Genomic DNA, 19,860 nt, shown 5'->3' on the forward strand with positions numbered 1-19,860 from the left:
CCCCAGACAACCCAGACTCTTGCGTCAGGCAGCTCAGTTGACCTTCCAACTCTGGCCTTTGCCCTTCCAGAAAGTGACCTGGGCTGCCCTTCTCCTGACCTGGGCCAGCCTTGCGCGGGGCGGGGAGCTGCGGGGGCCCTCAGGCAGGCTCCTGGTTGGTTGGGTACGTTCTAAGTGGTGGTGGCCTCATGCATCTGGCCATAACATTGGATTCAGAATCCAGGGCCCCAGGCCTCCTGGGCGGTGGGTTTCAGATCTTGGAGTGGGTGCTCTGTGACTTCTCTTCCTGCGACCAGAAACACTTCAGTTTCTGGTCCACCACCCCATTGGGCACCCCTCCCCCAGCCTGCCAGCCTACTGGTCTTCCTCTGCAGTCTCTCTCCCTGCCATCCAGCCTCTTCACCCTACAGCCACTCCCCTTAGGTTGGAATTTGTCAAAGGCAGTTCCTGGGAAAACTAGCTCTATGGGATTTTAAAACGTGTTTAGTGAAAAAAGTATTTTGCTCTCTAGTCACTTTGGGAAAAGCCAGATTCTTTAAGGCCCTTCGCATGGAAGTGTGCTTCCTCCCCTCCAGAGGGGGTAGAATATGCAGCTTTCACCGAACGATCTGACCAGAGAATCCTTCGCTCAGGGAGGACCCATTTCCAAGGAACAGACCTCAGGCAGCCTGGTCTGGAGTGTCCTGGCCACTGCCCTCCTTCTTCCCAGAATAGGCCTCCTTCAGTGACAGTGCCCACCTGGACAGATCCCACGTGGGCGTCCAGGCACTGCTTTGCAGCAGCCGTGCTCAGTTCACATGGCCCAAAGCACTGACCCTCTTCCCCCTTCCTTCTGGAACTTTTCACAACTGGCCTTTGCCACAAGGACAGATCCCTCCAGCTCCTCAGCGTGGCCTTCTGGCCAGTGGGCACGGGGCCCCTGCCTCAGCCGCCCACGTGCTCTGAGGTGCCCGGCACTGAGGCTCAGGGTGGCTCCCAGAGGCCCCGGTGTGAGGGCTAGTGGTGGGGGCAGCCTCGCCCCCTCCCCTCCATCCAGAGCCCGGCCCCTTTCATTGTTGCATAAGCTGAGCCTCTGCCTAAGATGTTGTTGCAAGGTTGAAAAATAAGTTTTAAAACTAGGTTTCTAAAAACAGTTGAAGGTCTTTAGTGTCTAGAGTGGTTGGCTTTTAACTCCCCCCGCCCCCCAGCAAGTACCGGCTCCTCTCTGGCCCCCTGTTTCCTCCTGCCTGCGATGGAGACGATAAGGCCCACCTGGGTCCTGTGTAGAGCCAGGGCCCAGGTGCTTGGGGCTGTGCTAAGTGCTTCGTATTCACTAACTCATTTAACGAACACAGCATCTAGGCACTGTTATTATCGCCTCCGTTTTACAGATGGGGAGACTGAGGCACTCGGAGAACAGCATTTTGCTCCAGGTCACAGAAGCTAGAAAGTGAAAGAGTCAGGATTTGAACCCAGCTTAACCGCTAAGCTGTACTGCCCGTGTAAATGAGGTGATAACAAGGGTCAAATGAGGTTATGACATCGGTGCTTTGTAAACTGTAGAGTGCCTTGCACAGTGAGAGTGTCAAGTCAGCACACGATTTTGGAGCACCGAGTGTGAATTTTTGTCTCTCAGCAGACATTCAGGAAGCATGTTTTCAGGCTGCCTGTGGGGTGCCCAGCTTGTCCCTGGAGGGTTCCAGGGATGAGGCTCCCACTCCCAGCCTGGGTCAGGTGTGGTTTAGTCCCTGAATAGCCTCATACCCAGAGATTCCCCGCGTGCAAATTTGATGGCAGCCAGGGTGATGGGCACCAGATCCCAGCTGACTCACCCCCTGCACCACAGGCCTTCTAGAAAGAGGCAGGACTTACGGGGTCAGTGTGCCAGCTTCAGCCCAGCTGGGACGCCAGAAATCCACACGGAGCCACGGGGACGTCACAGGGCTTCTGCAGAAAAAAAACCACAGATGCTCCCCAGGGAGAGCAGAGCCCTTGCTCCCACCAGGCCGGGCATAGCCTGTCATAGTCACCCTGTCCTTCCCCACCCCCCCACCTCGAGACCCCTGAGAGCTCCCCAGGGCAGGCCCCTATTTGAGCGGTCTGGGCCCGCAGGCCTGCCCTCAGCCGGCACCTGCAGGAGGTGCCTGGACATGGGTGGGCAGAGAGAGCCAAGAAGTTCAGGGCAGCCAGGGCTCCCGAGGCCTGGCTGTGGCCCTGGCCCCACTTCTGACCCAGAACAGAGGCTCAAGGCTCTGCTCCACCTCCACCCCTGCCCCTGCCCTGGGCCTCAGTTTCCTCATCTGTAAATGATGGACCTGAGCAGATCCCCAGATCCATTCTAGATCTAAGCCATGAGGACTGCTTGCTTTTATCATCTGCCACTTTCAGTGCAAATAAGTCTTTTTAAAAATCTGACAGTTCATAGGAACTAACTAAAAGAAAAGGTATACACGTAAAAATAAAAGCCCAGGCTCAGGAGAAACAGCTACTGTCCTGGGCCAGCCTGTGTCATCCCTGTGTGACTGGGTAGTAATCACCCACCCACTCTGAGCCTTAATCTTCTCCTCTGCAAAATAGGATAATACTGTCCACAAGCTGCTCTGAGGCCGTGGTTGATGTAAGCTTGCTTGAAATGTGGCTGGCTTGCCTGAGTGGTCCATACGTGGGCTGTCAGCTCAAGAAGAGCCTGGCTCTGACTCCCAGTTTAGGGAAAAGAGGACTAAGTCAGGAACTGGGAAATCTACATGCAGGTCTCTGCTCATGCCTTGACTGGCTGGTGACCCCAGGCTAAGCTCTCCTCTAGGCCTCTGGTCACTCTCCTTTTAAAAATGGAGCTGCCCAGGACTTCCCTGGCGGTCCAGTGGTTAAGGCTCCGCGCTTCCAATGCAGGGGGTTCGAGTTCAATCCCTGGTCAAGGAACTAAGATCCCACATGCCTCCTGGTGTGGCAAAAAAAAAAAAAAAAAAAAAAAAAAAAAGAAAGGAGCTACCCAGAGGTTTTCTTCTCATGTGTCGGTACCAAGTGGTTAAGAATGGCTGGGCAGAAGCGTGTGTGGAGGATTGGCTGGGGCATGTCTGGACCCAGTGGGAAGAGTGCAGTGACTGATTAGCCATGCTTGTCATGGGTGCAGGAGGTAGGAGTAGCATCCCATACACCACAGCCCTGTGTGCTTCTTAAGGGCTCATCTAGTTATATCTGACTCTCCCTTGGACATGCCATTGCCCCTGCCCTTGTCTGGAGCTCCTGGAGAATGCCAGGTGAATGGATTTGGAGCCTTGAGGGGCTGGGGTAATGAAGACACAGTGGAGAACACCTCTTTGTCCTAGAGTTGGAGCTGTAGGAATATCTGCAGGGTATTTACAGCCTTCTAGAGGACACCAGATGGTAGTCAGGGGACCCTGGCTCTACGTCCAGCTTCATCCCAACCTGTGATCTCTGAGTGCCCTTAAGGAACTGTTTCCACCCTCCCTCTTTCCCACTTCATGGCATCTGAGCCTTTTGTCTGGCACATATAGGTTCAGTACTTGTTCAGTTTCTCTTTTCATTCTGAGGAAACAAAAAGCAGAGGTGGCATAGCCTTGGGAATGAGAGAAAACCCAGCAAACTTATCCAGGGCTGAAGCTGGCCCTCCTTCACCTTTTGGGGAGAGAAGCTGTCAGTGAAAGTTCACTCTGAGGTCACGGACTTGGAGTGTGGCCAGAGGGTGGCAGGAGGGTTTGGCTTCAAGGGCATGGCCTGGGCCTGCTAAGGTGTCACATGCCCCCCAGGGGGAAGAGGCACACCCAAGTACAGCTGGGATTCCCAGCACAGCGTGGGTCGGGACAGTGCGCTGGCACCTTGGTCAGCATAGCATCAACACGTGTTCTCCCAAATCAGCCATCCTCTCCTCTGGATTAACTCTTGTGTCCCAGAACAGGTTGTCAGGTGTACAAGGCTGCCCTCAGGAAGCCTCCGGGGTACATTGTGTTGTCCCATCAACGACCATTGACAGTAGGGGTTCCTGTAGAGGAGAGCGGGAGCTAGGAGATGGGGTCATGGAGAGAAGTAGGTCCACCCTTCCAGGAACCTCAAGTGCCAAGCCAGAGCATCTGAACTCTGTGGCCAGGAGGTGTGGAGCCTGGTCGAGTCTTGTCGTGGGGCACTCCCGGAGTTGAGGAGGGGGACCTGGATTTGGAAGAGCTGTTGTCCAAATCAGGATTTCTCTTTTCAGAACACTGCGCCTTGAGTGACTTCACTTACTCAGCTCCTCAGCACAGTGGGCCGGGAGGCGATGCACCTTTCTGTTTGACAGATGAAGGCTTAGGGAAATAAAATGCCCTCCCACAGTCTCCCAGCCAAGAAGGTCTGGCTCTCAGGGCCCACCCCCTACCCAGGGCCCTCACCCCATGCAAGGCCACAGGGTGACCCAAGGGCCTGCTCCAGCTGCCTGGCCAAGAATGGGAAGCAGCTGGTCCCGGTCAGCTGCCTAGAGTTGCCTCTTCCCTCCCTCTCCCCACTCATGTCTGTCCCTCTGCACCACCTCCCTGACTTCCCTGGGGTAGGACACAAAGTCACTCTGATTGTCTCTGTTTCACCACCACCCTATTCCTCTGCCTCCAGGCGGTGTGTCTGGTGCAGGCTGCAGAGCTGCTACACCTCTCTGAGCTCCTTTACTTTTAAGAGGAGGAAGGCATCAAACTCCATCAGTGCTTGCTTAACTTCCATCACTTTCATACCATTTATACTATGTTTAAAATGGTTCTTTAATCCTTTTAGGTTTGCCATCCCTCCCTTATTTAACCCTGTGCTAAAAAATAATATCCACGAACTCACCAGTGATAATTGTTCTAGTCCAAATACTTCACTATGAAAATGTACAAGTTTTGCCCATGGACCACCTAAAATCATCTTCGTTCCACCAGTGGTACACACATCACTCTTTGGAAACCCTAGACCGGGTTATCAGAGTCTCTCTCCATCTTCAGATCCTCTGATTAGGGCTGAGTCATTGGGTTTTCAGCTCTTGCCACTCTGGGCCCAATGATGGCCATCCATCCACACATCCATCCATCCATCTAATACACATTGCTGAGCACCTGCTGGGTACCAGGCCCTAGGCTTGGCTCTGGGAATCCATAACTGGAAGACATCCCAGCTGACGGGGGAGCCGGGTACAAAGACACCCCACTGGTCTAGTACCACCAAGTTGGCGGTGCGTGACAGGGGCACTGAGGACATAGAAGTAGATGTGAGTGGCTCTGCTGGGGGAAACCAACCAAGAGGCTGACCGTTGAACCAGGCCTTAATGGATGAAGGGGGCCAGGCATTCTGGGCTGAGGCAAAGACGTAGAGGTGTGATCTTCAGAGCACAGTCCAGGAGGCAGGGAGCAGCCCCACGTGGAGGACACAGGATCAGCGGGGAGTAGTGGGAGGTGGGGGCCAGGCAGAGGAGGACCTAGAGTGACACTGTTACACTCAGGTCACTGTTGAACCCAGGGCCCACGACATCTGCCCCTCTTGGAGTCTGAAAAGTAGAAAGGGGCTGGTCAGGATGGGTCCCCTGGAACCCCAGGCTCTGCCACCAGGCTGACCAGCAGGCACGTCCCAAGCTCCTTGGCCCTGGCAATGTCTTGGAATGCAGCCTCTGCTCTGCAGACTGTAGGTATAGTCCCCCCACCGCTGTTGTCGGCACTGCTCTCCCTGGGGGAATCTGAGCTGCAGATGTGCATGGTGATTGAATTGTTTCTGCACACCACTGCTCACACAGCTCCCCTGGGGACCTGCCACTTGCCTGTGCAAGCTGTCAGGAGTTGTGTGTGCTCTATACATCTGGGCCAGCCCTCAAGTGTGTGCATATACCTATGCGTAAGTGTGCAAAGGGGGTACATAATTATGTGGGTGTGCACACACATATGCAAATGCCTCTCCCCTGGGTGCTTGTGTGTTAAGTGTGCCAGTTAACTTGTTTGGCCTCAAAAGGGAAAAATAAAACACACTGATGTTAGTACTGCTGATGTCAGCCCAGGGAGCTGCCTCCAGGGCTCCAGGACCCCACTTTCCACGGGGCAGCTGAGAGCACCCTGCTCCCCGTTTCTAGGGAGGAGCCTACTGAGGGCCATGTACCTCCCCCAGCATTTCAGACCAGGAGAGATGCTTCCAGGGAGCCTGGAGATGACCCAGGGCCCTCCTTAGACCCCGACAGATGGGTTCCAGTCCTGCTCGCCCTTGTCTCCCCTGTGTCCATCCTGCTGCATGAGGACCCGAGACCCGGTGGTTCCCAGGTGCCCTTTCAGTTCTCAACAGTCTACTCTCTGAGCAGCCCTACCTGCCTGAGAGCAGCTAGCTTTTCCTGAGCGTGTCTTCTGTTCTAGGCTCCTCTGAGGCTGAACTTGCCCATGCCCCGCTAGTGGTGAGTCGTGCAGAATGGAAGCTTGGCCCTTTCAAGAGCTCCCCTGGGAGCTGAGAAGACCGGCCAACCCAGATGTCACCATCAGAAAACCTGCCTACGTGCAGTTAGGGCAAGCTGAGCATAAGCTGCAAGGAAAAGTGTGTAGCAGAGAGAGGGGCAGTGTCTGCGGTCTTAGGTGACCCTGGAACAGCGGTTCTACCAGAGTTTCCTGGGCCTTCAGGCTCCCCACAGGCCTGCCTTGAGACAGGCTTCTCAGTCAAGCATCCTACACTGGTTGAGATGGCATTTTCCAAACAGCTGGAGCTCCTGACACCAAAATCCTAAGATGTTGAGTTTGAAGGGCTGCCAGCGGCCTGCTAGCCTTCATTTTACAGATGGGAAAACTGAGGCCTGGAGGAGGGTGGCAGAGCTGGGCTGCCTCCAGGCCCCCAAGCTGACTAGCTGTGCATCTCCTGCAGGCTGGTGGCTGCTCAGACCAGGAGAGAGGGCCAGGGGCCACAGGCGGTTGACTGCCTGAGCTCACTCCCCATTGGGAGGCAGGCAGATGGCAAGAAGGGCTGAGGCCGTGGGTACACCCAGGGCCGGGCCAACAGTGATCTCCAGTTGGGAGGGAGCCCGGCCTCGGTGGGCACTGGAGTTGCAGCCGCCACGGAGGATTTGTAGCAACTCGACTCTTAGCTTAGAGGAGTCCAGGCTGGGAGGAGAGAGACTGCAGCCAAGCCCAGCAACGCTCCTGCGGCGGAGAGCGACCTCTGCTGGCCGCTGAGCGCTCGCCACTTCCCGGCACTGGCCAGCAGGCAGGGAGCCCAGTGGCGCCAGGATGGCCTTAGAAGCAAGTGGATGGGTTTGGACAGGTTGGGTGGAACCAGGGGAACATCGCTTGGGCTGAGGCACAGCCTTGGGTGGGGACTTCCAGGAGGCTCTGACAGTCTTAGAGGAGTTGAAAGAACAACACATTAATGGTTAGAAAGGCAGAGGGTTTGAATCTCAGCCCAACACTGTCCCGGCTGTGTGATCCTGGGCAAGTCACTTCACCTCTCTGAGCCTTTTAGGATTGAGTGAAATATCAGTGCACAGGGCCTGGCCTGGTGCCTAAACACAGCAGGTGCAGAACTAATGGAATATCTCAGACTGCCCCTCAGTGAGCTGTTAGCTCTCTCATGCCTCGTTCAGCCCTCCTCCTCTCTCCATGTCCATAATCTTTAGCCTTCTAGGCCTTGACCCTTTTTCTGCAGGGGTGGAGCCTCCAGCCCCATCCATTCCTGGTGTTAATAACCCCAATTTCCCAATGATCTTGGTGGTTTAAAAATGTCACCTCACCTGTGAGTATCTCCTTAATCAGCCAGACATTTTGTTCTTTTATAGATTAAGACATACACGACACGCAGTTGTCCCTGTGATGTCTCTCCTGTCAATGCTCTGGGTCTCACAGGTGTCCCAGGCCTAGCCATTCATTTCTTGGTTGCTACAACATGGAGCCCCAGCCTGGGAGAAAAGCCCCCTGGTGTCTAGATCCAGCCCAGACATGCTGTGTGACCTGGGAAACAGCACCTGTGGCCCTCAGGCTCCCCAGAATAAAACCAGCTGAACTCGGGGTAGTGGGAGACCTCAAAACACCTTTGGCCAATGATATTCTGAGCATCTTTGAATCCAGAAGCTAACTCAGTCCAGCCACTGGCCTCTAGAAAAGATTGCCCGTGAGCCAGAGTGGAGACAAACCCGACAGTCTATCTCCCCTTTACTGTTTGCTTCCTCGGGGGAAACCTGTGACCCCCTGCCACAGCTCAACAGGGAAGGACAACCTCTGGGCCCCCAGGTGGCTGTCTGGGTGAGTCTGGACTCCTGGTGCCTGCTTGGGTCTTCCCTGGGTGGGCTGAGCAGCCCCAGTCCCCAGAAATGATCTGTCAGTCATTCTACAAGCATTTATCAAGGCCCCACTAGGTCTCTGACACTAGAGACAAAAGGCTGTGCCCATCCTGGGAAAAGTTCCTACTTTTCTTTCTTTCTTTCTTTCTTTTTTTTTTTTTTTTTTTTTTTTTGGCCGAGCCGGGTCTTCGTTGCAGCACACGGGATCTTCATTGCGGAATGCAGACTCTTAGTTGCGGCATGCAAACTCTTAGTTGCAGTGTGCATGCGGGATCTAGTTCCCCAACCAGGGATCGAACCCAGGCCCCTTGCATTGGGAGTGCGGAGTCTTACCCACTGGACCACCAGGGAAGTCCCCCAAAAGTTCCTACTTAGAGACAGAGTGTTGTGTGGCCACCTAATCCCTCACCAGATTTCCACAGTGCAGGTTTCTAGCCCCCTGGGCAGAAACTTCATCAACAGCACCCCCTGCTGGCCTCTTGGGCCTCCACAGGCCCTTTGTCCTGGTTGGCTGCAGCCTGCAGCCAGGGGATTGAAGCCTGCACAGGCCTGGGGTTTCTTTGTATTTTCCTTCAGGCTTCTCCTGACTTGGCGCAGGCCTTTGTTTTTTTCTGGGTTTTTTTTTTGGCTGTGTTGGGTCTTCGTTGCTGTGCGCAGGCTTTCTCTAGTTGCGTCAAGCGGGGGCTACTCTTCGTTGCGGTACGCAGGCTTCTCGTTGCAGTGGCTTCTCTTGTTGCGGAGCACAGGCTCTAGGCGTGCGGGCCTCAGTAGTTGTGGCACGTGGGCTCAGTAGTCATGGCTAGCGGGCTATAGAGCACAGGCTCAGTAGTTGTGGTGCACGGGCTTCATTGCTCCGTGGCATGTGGGATCTTCCCTGACCAGGGACTGAACCCGTGTCCCCTGCATTGGCAGGCGGATTCTTAACCACTGCGCCACCAGGGAAGTCCCGAGGCTTTTGTTTAATGGGTCCCTTTGGTTTGGCGTCCCTGCCCCACTGACTGTGGAAATGGCACTCTCTAATTGGGACCCTGGCAGCCAGTGTTCACTCATGTCCTGGGTGGGGCTGGAAAGACCCAGCTCCCTGTTTACCTCACCAGGCCAGGTACCTGGGAGACCACCAGGGTCTCTTCCACTCAGATGGCATCTGGCACCAGGAACTGAAGTGGCCTCACCGAAGGTGGCATTGGCTCACTCCTACTCTGGGCCCCACCTATGTCCCTGCTTCCCCCACCAGGGTTTGTCCCTGGTCCCTGGAGTCCTCGTCATGTGAGCACTGGCTGAGGTTCCATGCAGGTAAACTCAGCAGGAGAAACCCAGCCCCTGCTTGGGGGACCTACAGGTATAGCAAGGGGAGTGACCCTGTCACCACTCTCCCTGCTGACACACACACCTACAAGACGGTGGTACCCTCCACCCTCCCTGGCCCATCCCCAGTACCTGTACAAAAGTTTTGGTTGTAGTGGGAAAGCCAGGATTCTGGAGCTGCTACTATAACCCCTGCGCTTCAGTTTCCTCATCTGTAAAGTGGGGATATAGTAACAGTGTCCTTGCCTAGTGCCTGGACCAGCACCTAACTTGTAAGAGGAATTCAACAAAGTCACCTAATAGGTGACATGGAGTGGATATGGGGTTACACCAAGAGTTCCATGAACTCAAGAAACTGATTTCGTTTTCATCTCTCATGCCCCGTAGAGCTAGCACAGTATAGATATTGATAAGTGTTTACTAGGTGAGTTGGAAGCATGCATGGATTGGGCAAAAGGGGAGGCTGGAGATGTTTGGGTGGGTGGGTGGATGGACAGACGGGCATTTAAATGGATAAGTAATGGAGAAGTTGGATATCTGGGTATGTAAATGTGTGATAGTGGTGTGAATGGAGGGATGCTGGTGGGGTGAGGGTAGGAGAAATCAAAGTGGGGATGCTACTACCCCCATTTTTACCTTTTTGCTGGAAAGCTCCAAGATCAGGTGAATCCAGCAAGCATTTATCAAAGTACAAATGCCTAAATGACCCAGAAACTCCACTTCCAAGAGTGTGTTCTCTAGATTAAGTCACACATAATGACGTGGCTGATATAAAAAGCTATCCTTCAACACTGTTTGCAATTAAAAAAAATCTGGGGACAGCTCAGGCCTCATCACTTGGGCTAGAATGTGAGCCCCTGGAGCAGAAGGGCCTCTTCTAGGACCTCGGGCCTCAGGACAGCACCTGGCAGGGGTGGACATTCAGATGGCAGTTGGATAAATGATTCATCAGTGCCTGGGAATACTGTGCAGCCATTAAGAAATGAAAAGGCTCTTTATGTCTTGATGTGGAATAAACTTTGAGATATTATTAAGAGGAAAAAAGCAAGGTCCAGATAGTGTGTACAGAATGCTATCGTTTTATGGGCTTTTTTTAAAGGAGTGGCAGGGGGTAGTACACATAGATATTTGCTTCTCTAAGATGAGTCCCTCAGAAGGAGACGGATGACACTGGTTCTCTCCGGAAAGGCCCCTGGGGGCTGAACAAGGCCAGCACTTCACTGGACACCTGTGATTTTTGAACCACGCAAATGAGTTGCCTTTTCAAGCACAAAGGGAACAATAAGAAGTGCTTTAAAGGAGCTGTGTAGTGAAGAACTCCTTGGAAGAGGAACAGGGCATTCTTCACGAGGCTGCGGCCAGGCATGGTGTCAGTTTCCCCAACCAGGGTGCCCGTGCTGGGGGCAGAGAGCCAGGGCATGGGAGCAGACAGGCAGACAGACACGGTCCAAGCTTCCACTAGCCATGGGACTTGGCAGATGTCAGACCTCAGTTTCCTCATCTGTAAAATGGAGATGCTTCTAGTCTTACAGAGTAGGCTTGAGGAGTCAAGAAGAGAATGCAAGGTCCCAGCCTACAGAAAGTACTTGGTAGATGGGACCTGGTGACATGGACAGAGATGAGGGGCCTTCAGGGGGCAGTGTTTTGGGATAGCAGAGAAGACCAGGTGCTGGGGGCCTCTGTTGAGCACTCTGTGTCTGACCCATGTGTCTGCAGCCTGGCTTATGGGAGGGCAAACAGTCAGTGATGAGCAGACTTATGCTTTGGCCCGAGGACCTGGACCCATGAGCAGTGGGGGTACCAGAGGTGAAACCTCTCTCTTCTCTCTCTGTCTCGCTGCCTCTCCTCCTCCGTCGCTATCTCCATCTCTGCCTTTGCAGTCGAGGCCTCCCTGGAGAGGCCTGGGGGCTCCAGGGGCCTCCTCACATGCATGTTCATGTGCCCCAGGCCCAGCGCCATTCAGGAAGAGTGAGCCTGTTGAGTGTGACAGCTGTGTCCCCCAACCACTCGGCCGTGAACTGGCAGTCAGAGCCCCGGGGCCTCGTTCGAGCTCTGACACAGGTTCCCTGTGCCACCCCGGGTAACCCCCTTCCTCTCTCTGAGCCTCAGTCTCCTTATCTGGAAAAGGGGGACGGTGCTGAGGGCTGCCCTCCTTCTTCCCCAGGAGGGCAAAGGGGAAACATGGAATTGTGGTTTGCAAACTCTAAGGCTTGGGGGATTCGGGGAGGGCACGCATGACGGGGCTGCTGCACTTAGACCACACACGCAGTCAGGGTCGTCATGTGGGAAGATCCCTGTGCACACGTGCACACACACGCACCCATACGCACACACGGCTACATCGAGTGGGTAAGCCCTGTGCCGGGAACCTGCGGATGGAGCCGTCGTCCCAACCACCACCGCCCAACACGCACGTGTGTGTAGAAATGCGTGGTGGACACGCCTGCCCAGTGCCCACATGAGCCACCCACAGAGAACACGCAGGAGCACCTCCTGCCGTCAGCCCAGATGGGGTTCCCCCAGGGCTGAGCGTGGAGGAGCGCTGGCTGGCCCTGGCCGCAGTTCCTCCTTCCAGCGCGGGGCTGCCCGGGGCAGAGGCCACCACAGCTCACGAAGGGCCCTGGAACCCGCTGGGAGCCACTGAGGCCAGCACACCTGTGTCGGGGCAGGAGGGTGGAGATGAGGCCGGCACAACCCCAGTGACACCCACTCTCCTCTGTCTTCACAGGCTGGACAACGTTCATGGCTCTCGGGTAGAACCCAGTGAAACGGCCAGAATGAATTCTATGGACAGGCACATCCAACAGACCAATGACCGACTGCAGTGCATCAAGCAGGTGGGTGTGTGGCCCGGGCTTGCCCCTCCACCCCTGGCAGCCAGGCCCGCTGGCGAGGGCAGGGCAGGCGAGGTGGGCAGAGCACTACACAGCCCTATACTGTGTAGCTGAGCGCCAGAGGTGCTGGGTGGAGGTGACAGTGGGCAAGGCTGACTGCCTAAGTCTCCCCAGCTGCCCACCTCGTGAGAATGTGGCTGGCATGGACCAGCCTCACACTGGCATCACTCACCTGGGTTCAAATGCCGGCTCTCTCCTGTCCCTTCCCTTCCCTTCCCAGCTGGATGACTTTGGGCCAGTGTCGTGCCCTTTCTGAGCTCTGCTGTGCGCTCTGGGCTGTTTTGAGGATGCAGTGAAATGCCTAATCTCCTTCCCGGACCCAAGCTCCCCACTCCTCTGCTCCAGGGGTTCTCTGTAAAGAAATAGAAAAGGAAAGGTCCTGGGAAATTCAACCGTCTTACAGAAAAGAAAACCAACGCCCAGAAGGGGGAAGGGAGTCACCCGAAGTCACACAGTCCAGCCCCACTGGTGCCAGGAGGGCCTCGTCCCAGAGGGTACAAGTTCTCCCTCCTGCCTTTGCTCACACCAAGCTTAAGACGTGATTCGCCTGCCGGTACCCTGCCTGGATTGTTCACGGCGGGCTCAGAGGTCCCCACTTTAAGAAGCCTGGTTACGCTCGGGCAGGCAGATGCCCCCCAGTGGTGACCAAGAGTGATGCGGCCACCCTCTGGGCTCAGCCTCCCTGCAGCCCAGGGCAGCAGTGTCCCTGCACAGGCTCCGGTGTTGTTTTACTCCAGGAAGGAGCAGGGATGGCGGAAGGGGCAGAGGCTTTGACATCAAACCAACCTGAGCCCAAATCCTCACTCCTCCCCTTCCCCACCACGGTATAATCTCAGGCCTGTCCCTCTGAGCCTCAGTTTTCCCCGTGAAGTGGGTCCAATAAGGCCGACCTCGTAGGACGCTCTGAGGACATTGTGGGCGGAGCACGTAGCCCAGGCTGGCACGTGGCAGGTGATCAGCTCACTGTGGCGGGGGCTCTTGTCCTCAGTGTCTCAGTGACAGGGAGGGGACAGCTGTGGCGAGGCCCCTGGCATAGGCGGGCTTAGCTGGCAGCTCGGGGAGCCAGCATAGCCCTGTGGCCTCAGGACCCCGGGGGGAGGCAGGGGCAGAGCTCACAGTCCCCCCCCAAAACAGCATGCCCCCCCCAACAGCATGCCCCCCCCCCAACACCAGGGCCCAGTGGAGCTGTGGCTAGTCGGCAGGCATGAGGGATGTGTGCTGTCCCATTAGCATCATGCAGAGCAATCTCGGAAGCCTGGGCCGGGTCTGAGGAGAGGAAATTGAAGAAGACTTGTTACAGATTGAACTCCGCGGAACAGCTCTCCCAAACGCCAATTACGCCTCTGTTCCCCATCACAGAATAGAAACCAGACGATGGGCTCCTCCTCCCCTGCCCTTCCCTCCTCCTCCCTCTCCTCCTTCTCCTCCGCCTCTAGGCTCTGCGGGACTCTCTCCCAGCTCTGCCTTTGACCCAGTTTCTTCCGCCCATGAGGGATCAGCTGTCAATGGCTCCACCCGCAATAATACAGTCAAGCCCCTATGCCAGAGCCCTCTGTGTGCTGGGCAAACAGCTCCCCCTAAAACCTGCTCACAACTTGACTTTTCTCTCTGCGTCTGATTCCCTGCAGGAATCAGAGTGCCCTTTAGTCCCTGGGCCTCCCAGGGATCCAGCGGGGGCAGAAGCCCACCCAGGAGCAGCCCTCTCGAAGCATGGCACACAGGACTCAGATTTACCAGTCAGCGAACCTGAGCCCCCGTTCCACCACTCATTGGTTTCCTGACCTTGATTAAGTCACCGCTTCATCTCCCGTCGTCTGTAAATGGGCATCGTGATGCATACCCAGCCATTGGGTCCCAGAGCTGCTGAAAAGCCAGGGATCGCCTCCACTGCCCTCCCCCGGCCTGCCCTGCACACACACACACAGACACACACACACGGAGCTCTGCGTTTGGGCCAGAGAGTGGCACACCTCTGAGGGTGAGCAGGCTGTCCAGAGGCCCCCCCAACCCCGGGCTATCCAGAGCTCCCTGTGTGTCCTCCACGCCCACGCCCGCACTTCCAGGCAGACACAGCTCAGCACTGATGTCTGTCTGCTCCTCAGCTGCCCCAGAGGGCGACCGCGGCTGGCTGAAGACTGTTGATTCTCAGATGTCCCGTATCCTAATCAGAAGAGAAAGGTCTGCGTGCCCTGAGGATGATGCATGTGTTGGCTGTGCCTACCTCTGGCTGGTGGAGCTGTGGCTCCCATCGGGGGCCTCACAGCCTCCGACTCTCGGTCCTGCCCGACTTCTACAGCGCAGGCTTCCCTGTCCACCCACCCCGGTTCTAGCCACTGCTGGCACTCGCCAGCCCCCGAGCACCCGGCTATCCATCTTCCCTCCAGGCCTCTGTCTCAGCTGCCTTTCTCCTTTCTCAGCCTCAGGTACAGGGAGAACCAGTGCCCCCTCTACAACATGCCCTACTCATGTCCCCACAGGCTTCTCTGGGCTACACGTGCAAAGCCATGCAAATCAGCTAATTCCTGCACAGCAACCTCCCCAAACCCCAGGTGCCCTTTTGAGTATCTGCACTTCCCATTTCTGAGCCCTGGTGCTTCCTGGGCACCCAGCTACCTCACCCATCCTGCTCTTTCTCCCTTAAGATACAAGCCCTGCAAGGTATACATCAGGTCTCCCACCAGGCTGAGTTCCTCAGGGGCAGAGGATGTGCCGTATTCCTCTGTAAGTCAGCAGAGTCCAGGCCAGGTTGGGGCCCAGATATGTTGGGGAAGAATGAGAGAGGGGTGGACTGACAGATCGATAGCTAAGGGAATGAATGGATGGGTGGATGGATGGACAAATGGAAAGGCAGTTAGGTGAGCGGATGGTAGGTGGATATAGATGATGGATAGATGAATGAATGGATAAGTGGGTGGTTGGATAAGTTCTGGATGGATAGGAAGATAGGTAGATGAATGGATGGATGAGTGATGCATAAAGTAGTAAATGGATGAATGGGTTGGTGGGCAAGTAGATAGATGCATGGATGAATTGATTGATTTTTGGATGGATGGATGGGTAGATGGATGGATGGATCATTTGATTCGCAGATGAACTGATAAGATGCATTCATCACTTGGTCTGGGTAGCCAGTCCCTAATCTAGGCATTGGTGTCCCCAACTCCTGTTCCAACAGACTCAGTGGCCAGTGGATATAGCCCAGGAGGATCTTCTGAGAAATTGTAGAGATGGGCAGGCTTCCTGGGGAGGGATGAGGTATTAGTATCCAGTAACAGCCACAGCCAGGGAGGCCTCTGCCTGTGATTCAAATCTGTGCTCCCATCCCCATATCATCAAAGGGTAGCCAAGCTCAGCCCACCCAGCCCTGGCCCCTCCAGTGGGGACCCGTTCTGAAGCTGCCAGATTGCTGGCCAGCTCTGCAGATGGACCATCCTTTGGCCAGCTAGCCTCTCACTAACCATTAATGCATGGACTTGGCCTCGTGCCAGTTTGGGGGGTTCTGGAGGTGAATTGGGCCCTAATTCTGCTCTCAAAGAGCTTGCAGGAGAAACAAGAAACTGTACAGAGGTCCTAGCATATTGAGCAATAACAGTCTTTACCTGACACCTACTCTGTAATGGGGATGTCATGACGTATGTTGTTTCTAAACTTTGCAGCAGCCCTGCGAGCTGTCCCCACCCCATTTTGCAGATGAGAGATCTGAAGCTCAGGAACACACCCAGGCTGTGTGACTCAGTGGCCGAGATGGGGTTTGGTCCAGGTCTATCCTGTTCATTTCACTGCATCACGTAGCCACCTTGTAGTCTAAACAGATGACAAAAGCACAGAGAGGGCAGGAGGTTTGGCCAAGGCCACAGAGCCACAGAGCAGTAGCTACTGAATGAGGTGCTTGACGTCCTTTCTACCAATGACTTGCACCCACGAGTCACTACCCATAGCCCAAGCCGAAGGCCACGTGAACTGGCTGGGTCTAGAGTGGAGAAGCTCAGAGGTGGGCTGGACCGATATGGGAGGCTGGGTGCTTGGGGGCCAGAACAAAACTGGGCCCATGAGACTGGGAGCCCAAAGCCCCAAAGAGGTGTGCCTAGGGTGGGAGTGCTGTTAGGTGGGCAACTCTGAGAGCACCAGTCGGTGGTTGTTGACCCTGCTAATTGGGTGTGACATCATGGAAATAAACGGAATAACTCAGTTAGCAGAGGGAGACTGCTAGGCAGGGAATTAACCGATTTGCATGGCTTTCCACGTGGAGACCAGATGCCGCCCGTGGCCTTGGAGGCGGCAGGTTTTAGAGAGGGCACAGACGGCAGAGGCGAGGGTCCAGTGCTGCCCTCTCAAAGGGTCTGCTTCTAGCCGTGGAAGTCCTCCTGTCTTCTGCAGGAAGATCACGCGCAGGGAGCTCTGTCTTTGCAGAAAGAGCCATGTGTGGGGCTAGTGCGGGACCTGCCGAGTGCACAGCGGAGCCTTTGGGAGACAGAGTCGGGGCCAAGGGCAGCCCCACGCGTGTGAGCATCCCACGCTCCAGGTGCTCCGCCAGGGGCCATAAAAGCCTCATCTTGTTTAATCCTCACCGTGGCCCCACAGCGGAGGGCTGTGGTGCTGCACGCTTGCCCTCTTTCTTTCCTTCATCTCTCCCTCTCCCTTTGCTCCCACAGAGGGAGGATACTCCAATTCATTTCTCTTCCCTCCATCCGCTTTTAAATCTTGCCTTTCACAAACCACGTCGTAACAGCAGTGATGAAACCCTAAGCAAGACAAAAATTCCCACCACCAAGCCGTGATCTGCCATCCCCATTTTACAGATGAGGTGACTGAGGCTCAGAGAAGGGAGGGGATGCCCTAGGTCAGTAGATAGTTGTGGATGAAGGCAGTGTGACTCCAGGGCGCCAGCCCCACAGGGGCTCCCCCAGCACATTCGGCTCGCCTCCCAATTCTGGGACCTGGCAGCTCCTAAGACCCCTCCCTGCCTTGGCTCTGAGGCAGACTCTCACTGCAAGTTGGGAGAGAGCCACTGCCCTGGGGACAGCTGCTGTTCCCAGTCTCTTCCAGCACTGAGGACACAGGGATCCCAGAAGGTACCACCATCCCCTTTGCAGCTGGCTATACTCCAGCCCCTGTGGACACCTTCTAGGTGTCCTGATGGAGGACCCACAGGCGGTCACACCCAGCCCTGGAGTCCCAGCTCGGCCCCAACCTGCTTCATGACCCTGGACTCAGTGCCTAGTTCGGCCTGGCCTGGGAAGACACGGATAAGTGTTAAGGAAGGAAGGGGTAGCCGTGGAAGCCACCCTCCACCCCTGTCAGCCCCGTGGCCTGGCTCTGAAGCAGGATCTAGATGCCTTGGCACCAGAATTCATTCTCTGTTAACTCAGACCCCGTAACTGGGCGGGGCCTGCACCCCCGAGCTGAGCCAGACTGAGCCCAGGACATCTGGGTTTGGGGAACAGGGGTGGCTAAGCCACATACACCTGACCACGGTGTGACAGTAACCTGGGCACAGTGTGCTTGAGTGCACCTTCCCAGCTGGGTGTGGCCTGGAGGCCTCTTTCTGACACCCCTGCTCTGGCTATTTGGCTATGGCAGGGCTTGCTGAAGCCAGAGCAGGCAGCATGGTGGCGGTGGTTACTGGGGCAGGGGTGGGGGTGGGTGCTCATCAAGAAGGAATCTCTAGGGCCAGTCTGTCCTGACTCAGGGAGAGCCAGCAGCCCCAAGGATGGGAGCCACATGCCACCCTCCTGAAGCCCACAGGGTTTCCTACCCCACTGCCAGCATCCAGAAGACATTTTAATATCTAATATTAGTGCCCTTTTCTAGACCCTGGTTTTTCTATCTTTGCAATGGGGCCGCTAATCCCCATGCCACCAGGAACTGGGCTGGGGTTGGCGATGCAGAGGGAAGGTGGATGAGAAGGAGTTTGAGAAAACTCATTCCTCCTGGCCTGCCCCTTTCTGTGTGTCTCCTCCCCAGGGATGCCTGGGGTCCTTGCGGCCCCAGACTCTCTCACACTAACGTGTGCTGGCCTCACTCCTGGAGCCTCATGCTGCCTCTCCTTTCCCTCTCCCACAGCACTTACAGAACCCTGCCAACTTCCACAATGCTGCCACGGAGCTGCTGGACTGGTGCGGAGACCCGCGAGCCTTCCAGCGGCCCTTTGAGCAGAGCCTGATGGGCTGTTTGACGGTGAGTCGGTACTCGCCCCGCCTGTGCCTGCATCCAGGGAGGATGGCTAGGGACTAGTGTGCCTGTCCAGGCTGCTGCTGGAGGGGAGGGCCCTTCTGTGTGTACCCCTGACACACATACACCCGCAGGGAACCTGGTCTGATGGGGAGACAGAGTCCTCGGGATTACGTGGGTTTTTTACACTTGGTGAGAAAGACACAGATCCTACATTGAAGAGTTCCAAGTCTGATGGGAGTAAATGTTCCATCATAAGTAAAGCAGAGAGACTCTTGAAGGGTTTTCAGCCCTCCTTTTATCCAGTCATTCATTCATTCACTTAGGTAAACATCTTTTGAGCTCTTTTTATAGTCAGCCATCCATCTATCCATTCATGTAAGCGTTTATTGAGCTCCTATTACATCCATCCATCCATCCAAATGAACACTGACTGATCCCTCGTTTATCATGTACAATCCTCTCTGCTAAGTCCTGGGAAACTGAAGATGAGTAAGACCTTGCCAAGCCTGATTCCCTCTTTAGGGGGGAGACAGATGTGGAAAGAGACGGTTGAGAAAATTGTGTACAAAATGGAGGCAGCATAGAGAAGGGAAGTGTTATCGGCCTGGGTGGTGGGCAGGTTGCAGAAAACTGAGAAAAGGAGCCACTTCTACAACTGCAGGAGTTTGATACATCTGCACAAGCAGCTGAGGATAGCGAGAGCATTCTAGGCACATGGAATGGCACACACCAAGGCCCAGATGTGCAACAAAACCCAGGGAACTGAAATTAACTCAGCTTGGTAAAGGTCTAGGATACAAGCTGGGCAGAGGCCAGGCCCAGAGCTAGCGGTATCATTTGCCAAGCTTCGGAGCTTGCCGGCTGACAGCCACGTGGAAGGAGCTCAAAGCTTATGCTTGTCCCCAGCCACGTGGCCTATATCCATAAGTGTGAGGGCACCTCTGCGGCCAGTGAGGACAGCTGCTCAGAGGGTCCTGAGTCAGCTTTAAAGGGAACGTGAGTAAACATTGCTGGGGAGCCCAGCTACCCCAAGGCTTGGAGAGGAGAGGCCAAGACTTACGCCTGGTTAGGTGGGAACAATAGGTAAAATTCAAGGGCACCATGTTTTCTGAAAACCTCCAGACGAGAGAGAGGTGGAAGGTCATCACTGCAGAACACCTCTTCTGTGCCTGACACTGAGCTTGGCCCACTGGATATGCCTTCTCACTGTATCCTCAGAGAAGTCTGGTCCTGCCTTCTTCCCCATTTCATAGA

At 55.3% G+C, this 19,860-nt stretch overlaps 1 protein-coding gene across 1 annotated transcript in view; it reads left to right on the forward strand.

Annotated features, from left to right (window-relative positions):
* LOC114484757 (translation initiation factor IF-2-like) overlaps window positions 1-18,605 on the forward strand; it is a 135,388-nt gene extending 116,783 nt beyond the window's left edge. The window contains exons 6-7 of the mRNA XM_028483042.2: window positions 12,267-12,375; window positions 18,496-18,605. Of these exons, the coding sequence (XP_028338843.2) occupies window positions 12,267-12,305 (39 nt within the window). The 3' untranslated portion in view covers window positions 12,306-12,375; window positions 18,496-18,605. The remainder of the gene's footprint in view (window positions 1-12,266; window positions 12,376-18,495) is intronic.
* Window positions 18,606-19,860: the final 1,255 nt, after the last annotated feature.

This window comes from Physeter macrocephalus, unplaced genomic scaffold (assembly GCF_002837175.3).
Source record: "Physeter macrocephalus isolate SW-GA unplaced genomic scaffold, ASM283717v5 random_2, whole genome shotgun sequence".
Taxonomy (NCBI): domain Eukaryota; kingdom Metazoa; phylum Chordata; class Mammalia; order Artiodactyla; family Physeteridae; genus Physeter; species Physeter macrocephalus.